This window comes from Ahaetulla prasina, chromosome 2 (assembly GCF_028640845.1).
Source record: "Ahaetulla prasina isolate Xishuangbanna chromosome 2, ASM2864084v1, whole genome shotgun sequence".
Classification (NCBI taxonomy): Eukaryota; Metazoa; Chordata; class Lepidosauria; order Squamata; family Colubridae; genus Ahaetulla; species Ahaetulla prasina.
Window position 1 is genome coordinate 247,259,699 of NC_080540.1, and position 12,805 is coordinate 247,272,503.

The 12,805-nt window shown below is 37.5% G+C and overlaps 1 protein-coding gene across 1 annotated transcript in view; it reads right to left on the minus strand.

The window, feature by feature from the left end:
* SNX24 (sorting nexin 24) overlaps positions 1–8,816 on the minus strand; it is a 74,447-nt gene extending 65,631 nt beyond the window's left edge. The window contains exon 1 of the mRNA XM_058169604.1: positions 8,624–8,816. Within this exon, the coding sequence (XP_058025587.1) occupies positions 8,624–8,749 (126 nt within the window). The 5' untranslated portion in view covers positions 8,750–8,816. The remainder of the gene's footprint in view (positions 1–8,623) is intronic.
* Positions 8,817–12,805: the final 3,989 nt, after the last annotated feature.

Below are 12,805 nucleotides of genomic sequence, written 5' to 3' on the forward strand. Positions count from 1 at the left end.
TCTGTTACACAACACAGTAAGAGACACAAAGTAAAGCAAGCTATATGCATTCTTTACTCCCAGAAGCAAACCATCAGAACCTATTAAAATTACCTCAAACTGATAGTACTAGAGACATGACAAATCACAGGCCAAGAGTCAGATACCAAAGAATGTGTATCAGAGCTTTGGGGCCAGGCCGATTTACAAGCAAATGATATTGTATAGAGTTGGCATGCTCAGTGCATGACAAACTGATGCAATTTCAGCACTGTCGAAGAAATGGGGTGAGATTTCTGAGATGCTGGCCAGGCTTAGCTTAGAGAATTGTGCAGAGTTCCCAGATTTGAATCACTTGGGGCCTGAAAGGGCGTCCCTTGACAAGCCACAAATAATTACACTGCACTCTTTCCATTGTACCCTATTATTTTGTCCTTCTTATCTCTAGACTTTGAACACTTGTGAACAAGCAAGGTTGCCTCTTATTTTGACCACAGGATAGCAAAACATTGTTCTTTTCTGATATGATAAATAAACCAAGGCCAAGAGACTAGCCATTTTTATCGGATCTACTTTCTACTTCTATAAGCAAAAGTAACTGGTGACCTGGGAAGAAGAGCTGAGACTAGAAATATTCATGAAAGTGGGTTCATGAGCTCTTCACTTAAGAGGGTTATTCAGCTATCTAGTAAACTGGGGGGGAAAGTGAGATTTTAGAAACAGGGCATTGAGTTCACAGCCCCCAACAGATAAAGCTATCGGGAGATTATTTTAGTAGAGTTCCCTTTTTTAAACCAGCCAGTTTCGACAATTCAGATTACAAGTAATTCAAAAAGGTTGAGAATCTTGCTGTCAGTTTTTCTTAGGAAACCAGTAATCTGTCTACTGAACACTATGAAACATTTCCAGTAACTAACAGTGATCTCCAAAGGCAAGATATACCATACTGAAATTATTAACACAGAATTTTAAGTACGTTTCTGATAATTCCTGCAGTTCTGAGTAATAGGAAAAGTCACAGCAAACTCAAAAACCTTATTTTTCCTGTTTTCAAACAGAAACTCTATTCCCCCCTATTTTTGCTTTATAATCTATTTCTGATTCCTAGGACTTTACAGGTATGTTAAGATTACAAATATCAGAATTATGGGAACTGTAATACCAGTGCTACTAGAAGATAAGATAATGAAAGGTTTTAAGATTCGATGACACATTTTATATAAAATATTTCTCATTCTATTTTACGTTTGCTGATAATTTTTTTGGATTCCACTAAATAGGCCAACTTTACTTATAATGCATTCAGTCTATATAAAGAAGATTATTCTTTTAGTATTTTAAACCTAAACCAATATTTTGAAAGTTTTAGTGTATTATAAAATACAAGGCTTTTTTCCTTTCAAGGCAAATGTATGTTCTGATATGCAAGGGTACACAACATGTGAAACCTAATGCTATTTAATTCTAGCTTATATAGCCATACTTGGATTCTTTTCCTACTTCTGTAAATGGAACTGCTTCACTATTAGCTTATGAGCAATTAGCTGAATGAATGTAGAACAATGATGAGTTTATTTTGCTTGTATGTCCCTCCCCCATTATCTTTGTTGGTAAGTTTAAAAGATAAGCGTGAAATTTAGATTGCATTATTAATCACACCTTAGTTTTGAGGCCAAATTCCAAAGAACTGAAGAAGTAGTGCACCCTGAAATATTTTTTATGTTTTGCAAATAGTTTTGTAAACATCTGTATATTGCTCGATCACGGAAAAATAAGCTATATAATTTATTTACACTTCATCATTATCTGTCTTCAGGACTCAGGTTTCAATTTCCACTGAGATTCATTTATACACAGAAGCACTATTTTACATCTTAAGTTTGGAATTATTCTGTTTTACAAAATTATTGTTCCTTAAAGTCAGCAGGAAAATGCTGTATAAAAAAAATAATACACACATACACACACACACACACACACACACACACACACACACACACACAAACTAAGTAATGTAAAAAAGTTAATCTACTGCATTTGTTTCAGAGACTAGATAATATATATCAATACACTAGTAACAGAATTAGCATCCTGGATTAAAAAAAGCTTATGAAAAACAAATATGTACATTTAGTACTACAATTGCTAGTGTAACAGTGTAGTCTTATATACATTAACTCATATATAGCATCTAAGACCTGCTGTAGAAAGCATTGATAATTAAGGATGTCCTAATGAAATTATCTTTTAGGGGGAAGAGTTGCTACAGAAGTTTATGACACCAATTCGTACAAAATTTTCACCATTTATAATAAGTTTGAATTCAAGCAGCATCTAAACTGAATTGAATGAAATTAACACAGACATTTCCAGGCAAGGAAATAATCAGGTCATCTACTGTTTTTGAATTTGCTACCATGAATATGTTAAATACATTATTGCTTCTAACAGAATGTTTTGTATAGCTTTAACATGAATTTATTATAGATGAAATTCCAGCCCAATGTTTTCAATTAAATATTCTGCTGCTGCTGCTAAAGGAAGCTGATGCTTTTCCAGGATTAAAAAAATCTCCTGCTTAGTATAGAAATAGTATAGGTCTCCTGCAAGAGAAGAGGTTGGACTAGATGACCTCCAAGGTCCCTTACAACTCTCTCATTGTTATAATTACTGTTACTGTTAAGAAGTTTCTAAGTATTTCAATATAAAATCTTAAACATAACTGTTACTATTTGGAAAATCTGCTATAAACCTATTGTAAAACAATGTGCAATGTTCATGAATATATTATGATGCAGAGAGGTAGTATAACATGTAAATAGATATCAAGAGATACAAGTGAGATATAATAGCATCAAACAGTATTAGAAGATACTTGGATACTATGTAAAGCACATTTAGGTTACATAACTAAAGTAATAACTTCAGCACTAACATAGATATATTATGATCCTAAACACCATTAAAAGTAAATTCTACTTATTTTCATGGATTTCTCAATCACAGAACCTAAGAAAATTCATTTGAATGCAGGAAGAAAGAAGAAACCAAGTCAGCTGGAGTGAAATTTGTTTACATGTTATAAAAACAATTTTCCTAATCAATATATACTTACAGCTATCTTATTGATTATTTCACCACATAATCAAGCTCCTTACTTTAAGATTATGAATGGAATGATGAGGAGACATTGGATTTCATTTTTCTCCAGTTTGAAGCTCCATTACAACATATGAATATTTGTCTGCATGACTTTTAAACTGTGCTTTTAAATAATATTTTTAAATAATATTATTTTTTAAATAATATTCCTGTTTTTTCAGCAAAACAGGAATAATTAATGTTTTATAATGGAAATTTTATTTAAAGCTACATATTTTCAAGAAATTACCTATGTCAGCTATATGGTAAGGTCCAACATTTAAAGCATATAGCTATATCTGTGCTGTGTGAATATCTACTGCAGAATTCAAAACAAATATTGGATTTTTTTTTTGAACTAGCCCAAACATTTCAAAATTAAAAGATGAGAAAGATAGTATTTTAAATTATGTACCACTTCTATATTAATAATGCAGAAGATGCAAAATGCAAAAAAAAAGCACATTCCAAATACTTTTAAAGATATTTTGTTATTAATCTGTACATGATGTTCCATTAAACTGTGAAGAGCTACACTTACTTTATAATTAACTATAATTAACTTATCTTTATGAGACAAGACAAGTGGCAAGAGTAAGGATGGGTAAACTTATCTTTCTAAAAAGTGTTTTAAGAAAGCATTACATGAAGGCAATTAAAAGCTTACAGGATGTGGGGGGGACTTAATTAAGAATACTCTAAGCCAGTCAGTCAAATATGCCCTTTGCACTTTGATCTACTTAAACACATGTCACCTTGACCTATAACATACCAATAAATTTTTCTGATCAATATGAATCAAGCACAAATTAATTTATTCAGGTGGTTTCCTCATACTGGAATCAACATTAGAAATCTAACTAGTATTTGCTCTTCTGTCATTGGCAAAAGAATCATACTTAAATGATAACAAGTGCTCATGGGTGTCATTTTAAAGTTAAATTGTTCCCCAAGGATATGTTCACAAAATGTCTACATTTAAAGGTTATCCACTACCAAATTATGAACAACTGTTGCATTTTTAAGCAGAGAAATCAATAGTTTGGAGATCCACTCATCAATTTAAAGTGTTAGTAAAAAGTTTAAACATTGACTAGCATGAATTGAAGAAAATATATCACTTAGCAATTTTCCACATACAATAAATATTTAATTTCCTTAGAAAGTCTGAATGGAATCCCACCGTCAAATAAAAAGGCACCAAAGCCACTTCTCTAAAAAGTTATATTGCTGTAATGATACTGAAAATGCCCGGAATTAGCACTTTTTTTTGTTCAATAAAAATGGTAGAAAGTAGTGCACTCAAATTTTATACATATACTGCATAATGTTTTTAAATTTTGATTTACATTTCATTATCAAACAATGATAGACTGATAAATAAAGAATAGCATAAAATGGATGAAGATTTAAAAAGGCACCAGGCTAGCTAGCAATCAGGAATCTATAAGTTCTAGTTCTGCCTTAGACATGGAAGACAGTTTGGTGACTTTGGGCCAGTCACTCTCCATCAGCCCAACTCACCTCACAGAATTGTTGTGGGGAAATTAGGAGTACTAGAACTACTACCGGTAGAAATATGTTTCTCACTTTGATTTATTTATAAAAACAAAGGCGGGATAAAAAATAACTCCACTTACAAAAATAATGAGATGAGAGAGTTGAATGCATGTTACTAAATTTGGAAAATATTTAACTCTGATTTTCCTATAAAGTTAGTTTCTACTCAAGGAAATCAGCCAATAGTTCTGACAAGTCCTCCATTTGGGAACTCAGATCTTCCAGTCCCAGAAATGTTAATGTCATGTAGTAAAGAAAAGCCTAGTTATGTTATTTTATTTTAATGAAAATTTACGTTATCCTTCTATCACAAAGACTAACAACAACTGAAACTAGTGCAAAATTAAAAGTGTGTAGGAAAAAAGTGCAGTACGATTTTCTTACTGTATAAAGCAGACATATACCGAGAAAATTATCAAATGAAATTTACACTTATGTGAGAAACAAATGTTTTCCTAAATAATAGGGCTACTAAGTACATGACCTGAGATGGCAGTTAAAAAATACAAAAAAGTGGCTTTTCCATGCCACTTGTGGTTTTCTAGCCCAGACCTGATAGTCTTATAAATAAGAAGTTCTTAAGCAACTGATGAAAGACTACTGGAGAAAGCGCTGGTGTGGCTTCCTGAGATTCTTGAGGCACAGAGGTCCAGAGTTTAAATGTAGCCACTGAATACCTCAGTGTCTTCACAATCATGTCTCTGCCAAGAGAACAGATTTTTCATCAGATTTTAGGGTAGAGAATACTGTAATAAATAAATGTTAGGGAACATAATATCCTAGAACTAAAGCATGCAAGGTAACTAGAGGTAGTCCTCAACTTACGACCACAATTGAGCCCAATATTTCTGTTGCTAAGTGAAACATTTGTTAAGTGAATTTTGCCCCATTTAACAACCTGTCTTGCCACAGATGTTAGGTGAATCGATGCAGTTGTTAAGTTAGTAACACGGTTGTTAAGTGAATCTGGATTCCCCATTGACTTTGCTTGTCAGAAGGTTGCAAAAACTGATCACTTGACCCTGGGACACTGCAACTGTCAGAAATGTGAGTCAGTTAACAAGTGTTTGAATTTTGATCATGTGACCATGGGGATGCTGCAACAGTTTTAAGTGTGAAAAACAGTCATGTCACTTTTTCAGTGTCGTTGTAACTTTGAACTGTCACTAAATGAACTGTTGTAAGTCAAGGACTATCTGTACTGTAACTTTGAACTGTGTACTAAGTCAGGCAAAGCGAACTAGAGCAGGATCCATAATAATCAGTGGAGTTGTATGTTATGGTTCCATCTCAAACATTTGGCCATCAGCATTCTTCATCTAGACCTGTGATGGCAAGCCTATGGCACGCGGGCCACAAGTGGCACGCGGAGCAATACCTGTGGGCATGTGAGCATTGCCCTAGCTCAGCTCCAGTGCGCATGTGTGCGCTGGCCAGCTGATTTTTAAGTCTTTCAGGCCCACTGGAAATCAGGAAACTGGCTGTTTTTGGCCTCTGGAAGGCCTCTGGGAGGAGTGGGGAAGGCCGTTTTTGCCCTCCCCAGACTCCTAGAAAGCCTCTGGAGCCTGGGAAGGGTGAAAAATGGGCCTTTCAGTCCCACCAGAAGTCTGGAAATGGGCTGTTCTGGCCTCTGGAGGGCCTCCAGGGGAGTGGGGAAGGCCGTTTTCACCCTCCCCAGGCTCCTAGAAAGCCTCTGGAACCTGGGGAGGGCAAAATACAGGCCTACTGTGCCATCACATACCAAAAGCGGGGGTCGCACGGGGGTCGCACACGCATGTGCAGGGGGCCGGTGCACATTGAATTATGGGTGTGGGCACATGCGTGCGCACCCTCCCATGCTCCCCTCACTTTTGCCATGCGACAGCAAAAAATTTAGCCATCACTGATCTAGACCAACTGTATTTTCCAAATAGAAACCCCAAGTAATGTGTGTTGTACCTATCCAGTTTAACTTAACTAAGGCAGAGGCAGGTCTAATTAATCAAGAATGGCTGCATTCTGTGTATCATTACCTTAAATCAGGTAAAAGCTTCTACCTTCAGACAAGCCCCCAAATGCAAAGCAGAATTCAGAAGTATCCAAAAGGAAATTTGATTTTTTTAAGATTAAGGACCCCATCCAAACTGACTCAGTTCCTACTGCAGGCTCCAAATAAGCAACACCTTTATCTTTTTTGAATTATATATACCAGTGGTTCTCAACCTTTATAGTGCTGCGACCCCTTTAATACAATTCCCCATGATGTGGCGACCCCTTTAATACAATTCCCCACAATGTGGCGACCCCCAACCATAAAATTATTTTCGTTTTGAATTTATCGCGCTTGAAGCCATATTGGCTAGAGATCTGAACTGCTTGCGATTGCCTTGAGGACGGAGGCATTAAAGCGGAGACTCCTCCTCTATTAAGTTTATGGCGCCTGAAGCCAGATTAGGCTAGCGATTGGGAGTGATTGCAGCTGGCTTGAGAGGGAGACATCAGAGCAAAGGTTTTTCTCTTGTTTAATTGATCACGCCTGAAGCTGAATTCGGCTAGCGATTTGAAGAGCCTGCAGCTGGCTTGTGAAGTCAACCATTGGAGCGCGATTCTTCAACTCGCAAGTATACTTCCCATATTTCCGATGGTCTTAGGCGACCCCTGGAAAATCGTCATTCGACCCCCAACGGGGTCCCAACCCACAGGTTGAGAACCGCTGATATATACAATTTAATTCATATTCTTGAATGAGTGCGATCCCCCCCATTTAAAGTCAAATTCAACAGCTTGTCTCTAGCATCAACTCACATATTGCAGAGAGAAGTGAAGAATGTTAGTTAATTCTAGTTTGGGTCAATTTGGGATAGTAAAACAGTTTCCATCTATATTTAACTCATGATTTGTGAGGAGCCATACAGCAGAATTGGTATTTGTTAGTTGGACATTTGGCAGGAACTGATGTTGGACCATAGCATTTCATAATTAGGCTACAGGTTAAGTAACCCTAAATGTTTTACTCTGACAAAATCTAATCACTGCTTCTTCACTTAAGAGAAAGAGCTACAACTTTAAAACAGACACATGAACTCCACTGTATGGAGCAAGGGCCAAAAATATCAGGTCATACTTCAATTAGTACACTTTGGAGGACTCCAAACAAGGAAAAAAGCATATAAATGCAGTTTATATTTCCTTTGGTACCAGCTGCCTTTTGTGTTGCGTTATGTATCTCTAAGGAACATTTCACACATGCTCGAAGATAAATTGTCCTAAGACCTGGAATTTTTAAATCAAGAATAAAATCTGATCCAAATCTTCCATCATAGTCCAATTAGAATGCCCTCAGGTCTTCAGGTAGCTAGCTAGCAATGATATAGAATGACAAGGTCAAATGGCAACCCAACCATTCACTAGATTCACACCATAATCAAAATAGGCTTATGAATTAAGTCGACTATACTTGTTCCAGTATAATGTTGGAGGATCCAATGTGGGTCGGTCACCAGGACCAGAGGTTTTGTCTTCCGACCTTTCGGCTGGAGCCCATCCTCAGAGAACGTCTGTCTAGCAGCGTGTGTGCACTTTGGGCTATTTTGTGTGTGGCTTTTCAGTTGTCGAACACACAAACAGGCACCATATGAATACCTCACATAAAATAGCCAAAGCGCACACTCTGCTAGAGAGAAGTTCCCCGAGGATGAGCAAGCAAGAGTAAACCTCTGGTCCCGGTGACCGAGCCCGATTGGATCCTGCAAAATAAATTTAGCACTAAAATCTTTCCGCCTTCTTGTCGGCGACCTGGCTGCTAACCCAACGCACCAGCCCTGCCGATCCCTTCTATTCAGGAGAATGCGCGCGCTTCTCCGGGAGAAGGCAATCAAACGGCCGGCCCCGAGCTATACCATCCCATCCTCTGCAGGGGGAAGGAGGGGGAGTCGTCGGCTCCTTCGCCTTGCCCACCACTCACCGTGTAGCCCCTTTCCAATTCGCTCTCCTCATAGCGGAACGAAGGGATAAAAACCTCCATGGTACGGTCGGTGCGCGAGCGCAGCCCCTGGACGGATTCGCCACGGTGGGTGGGGGGGAGGGGCATTCGTGGAAAGGATAGGCAAGGGAAAGGAAAGCAAGGGAGGGAGGGGGACTCTACGTCCCCCGGGCAGCGCAAAGCCTGGCGGAAGGAGCCGTGGGGCCAGTGAAAAGTCACATGACTGGCAAGGGCAACCTTTTTTTCTATCTCTATGGGAACAGCAGTCTCCGCTCCTCCCCCACGTGATTCCTGGTGCAAGATGGACTGGGAAAGGGAGGAGGAGGAGGAGGAGGGGAGGAAGAGAGAGTTGGGGGTGCTTTCGCTACTCCCAGCTCTCCTGGTCTTGGGCGATAGGGAGGGCGTCCTGTGCGCCAGGGGAAATGTTATCTTTGCTCCTGCTGGAGGCTGCGATAGTTTCGGCAGCAGTTGCCACAGGCATATTCATACTTTCATTAAAGCGATTGCAGCAATGTGGGATAAGGACAGCCCTTAGGTGCCCCCGCCCCTGCTTAATTGTAAATTGACGCATTAGGCAGCACTGAGCAAGGGGAACGCCTTTTTTGGAATGCGCAATCTGAACTGTCATCCAATAGTAATGTTAATAGATAGGCTAGCCAGACCGTAAACAGAAGGATGAAAGGAAAAATACAGTGGCTCCAAGTTTGTAAAATAAAATGCAAATCTTCTTACTTAGAGAACAGTTGTTAGATTGCAAAAGATGCGCGCTTGACATGCTTAAAAAATTCAGACTCCTCGATTCTTTGGGCTCCTATTCTTTGCTGCCGTCTGTTTACTTGAACTCGATTATTGCTCTCTAAAGAGATGCAAACCTTTTTTTCTCTCCTATATAAATGGTTAATTTATATGAGGCTAAATACATATGAAATAGGATTGTTGGGTACAATCTGAAATTCGTTTTTTGCTGCTATAGACAGTACAGTACTGTTGTGGGAGAAAATGTAACTATCAAGATTTTAAATTTCATGACATTACAGTAGGATAGGTCTTTGCAGATTAAGATATCCATAGACTTACCTAAACCAATTCAAAAATGTAATTAGAAGCTGCATTTATAACATGTATAATACACTATATTTCAAGGAAATTGAGATGGCATTTAAATACCTTGACTGGACTCAGCCTTAGTGCTGATCATATCCTAAACAGAGAATAGAATAGAATGGAATAGAACAGAACAGAACAGAACAGAATTGAATTTTTTATTGGCCAAGTGTGTTTGGACACACAAGGAATTTGTCTTGGTGCATATGCTCCCAGTATACAGTGTACAGTACAGTGAAAGAGACCTGGACAAATGTGTCTGTCTAAGCAAGATTGAATGGACTACCATCCAAGCCAACCATTGTGTAGGCTAGACTGAGAAGTAGAAAAAGTAGTTAAGTGTATGGCAAATCATTCCAGTATTGATGCCAGGAAAACTCCATGGGTGTTAGGATTTGAATTCAGTTCAGAGACTTTTCTCCCTCTTTGATGTTGATCATATTAGCATTTAAAAAAAAACCTTTCAGAAAAGATGTTAACTTTCAGTGACCAAATGTATCCATTTATATCTTCCTGTCAAATATGTATTTCATGTGAAATGAACCATTCTTCCTAAAGCTATTATATTAAAATAAAAGCTGCTAAATACAGCTCTTTGAAAGTATGTTCCGTTTTAAATTTTCTGAATGTTGCATTATCTTCACTACAGAGTATTATCAGAGCTGTATTTTGATACAATTGATACAAGATTCCCAAGTTTAGTGCTTATTTGATAAATTAAGGTCTCAAACATTGATTTAATCATAGATGAGACAGCTGATCTGCATGTATTACTGAGACCTGGCTGGGTCCATAGGCTGAGGTGGTTCTTTCAGATACGTGCCCAGCTGGGTTTCGGGTATGACATTAGCGGAGATTCCAGGGCTGGGATGTGGTTATTGTTATCTGAGAGTGTATTTAAGATTTTCAGGGGAGCTGCTCCTGAGGCTGATGGATATGAAGCCCTTTCAGTCAAGATTCAGAACTGGATATTGAATAGAAACGGCATTGGTTGCACTTTTGAATGATCTATAGCGGGAGCAGGATGGAGGTTATGTATCCATTGCTCTGCTTGATCTCTTAATGCCCTTCAGTACATTGCCCATGATATGAAAAATTCCACTGAAAAGTTAAACTTTTGAATCACCAGTCCACATCGTGTTCCTACAGAAGTCATCCAGATGCTTTTGGCAAATTTGAGAGAAGCATCAATTATCCTGGGCACCTACAACGATTCATCTTTTACTTTTTCATGAGTCTCATTTTAGCAGTGCTTTTCTGAACTCTTTTGTGTAGGTCAGTAGGCCAGATTCCAAAATGTTATCCTGGAGGCATTACTTCCAGGATTATTTTATGCTGTATTCTTGAAGTGATTTTGACAGAATGTGATTTGTCAGAAAGCATTATTTTTGCCTTAAATCTCTATTCCGAGTGATACCTGGGACTCAAGATTAGTGGAGTCCTAATGTTTTCACTTATTTCCAGTTTAAAAGAGATCTTCACAAATTTCTTTTGGATGAGAAATAATGTATATTGAGAACTTCACTGTTGAGAGGAGCTAGTTTGTTAAGAGTTATAGAAGATCAGTCAAAATCAGCCCATTTATTTAATTAAATTCCCACAAACTGGCTCGTTTTTCCTTTCAGTTGATTGAAATCAGGGTGGGATGGAGATTACTTTTTCACACGAACATACCATATATTTGCTGGCTTTGTTTATGAATAAGCACCAAATTTTATTTGTTTACTTAGATTCCCTCTATACAGTATATTAGTATAACTTACATGAAACTCTGGTAAATGAGTAATGGAGATATTCAAAGTCCCCTGCTGCATTGGATTCATTGAGTTCAGAGTCTATTCTCCCAGTGGTCAATCAACTGCCCAAGGAAGCATACAAATCTCCCAGCAATAAGCCTTCACACTGACATCAAGGCTAATAGCCACTGATCCCCATGTCTTCCATGAATTGGTCTAACCATTTTTGAAACAAACTAAGCTGCTAGCTAACCCTGTATCTTGTGGTAGTAAATTCCAAGTCTGATTACATGTGGTGTAACTCTGACCCTATTAGTTTGCATGAATAGTTAGGCTTTTTGGCACCAATGTGCATCATTTTACACTTGCTCACATTGAATGACATCTGCTATTTTGATATCCAGTCCCATAATGTGTGGAATTCCCTTTTGGAACTCTTTGTAGTCCCTTATTGTTTTACCATTTCAAACAATTTAATGCCATCAACAATTTTGGCTGTTCCACTAGTTAATTCAAAAAGGGCAAAAAAATTGCTATAGTATTGCAGTAGTAAATCATGCAGGTAATTACTACCATTGAAAGATAACATTAGGAAAAAAGGCTATCATGTAACAACACAATCATTACTTTAATACTTTTTCATAGAACAAGCATGTAAATTCTCCACCCATTAATAGGAAAATGTATCCAAATTATAGAGCTTACTGGGATGTTTTGTTATCTTCTATGTGGGATTTCCACTTTAGGACTGATTCATAAAATATTCAAGCAATTGTTACATGCACGTGTAAATCTATCTCATGATTAGCCTTATCAGATAAGGAGTTAAAACATTGCAACCCTAGAAATAACACAACTAAAGTTGCCAAAATACCTGCCAGTTGTAACAGTTAGAACCAACATCATATTTTTTCAGAGGAAGTAGAGATGGCAAAATTCATGTTTTCACTGAGACAAATATTCCAACGATAGAATTTAAACATCTTTCAGGAACATAAATAATTCAGAGAATCGTTTTTTTTTTAAAAATGATATGCCATTTTCCAAGCTGTATAGTGACTTAAAAACCTAAAATAGATATCTGGATGTTAACTGATTGAAGAATTGGCTCTACAGAATTTCAGGAATGTCTTCTTTATTTCACTGTGTAAATAAGCTTTTAAAAACAGGAAACACCCTAGAATATCGTAAGAATTTAAGTGGAATAATGTTTAGTTTTCAGTTTTATTCCCTGACAGAAGTCTTCATTGGATCAAGGAATCTTGTTACTAGAATGATATCAATTTGAAACAATCCAAACAAATTGATTTGTAAATTTTAGGAG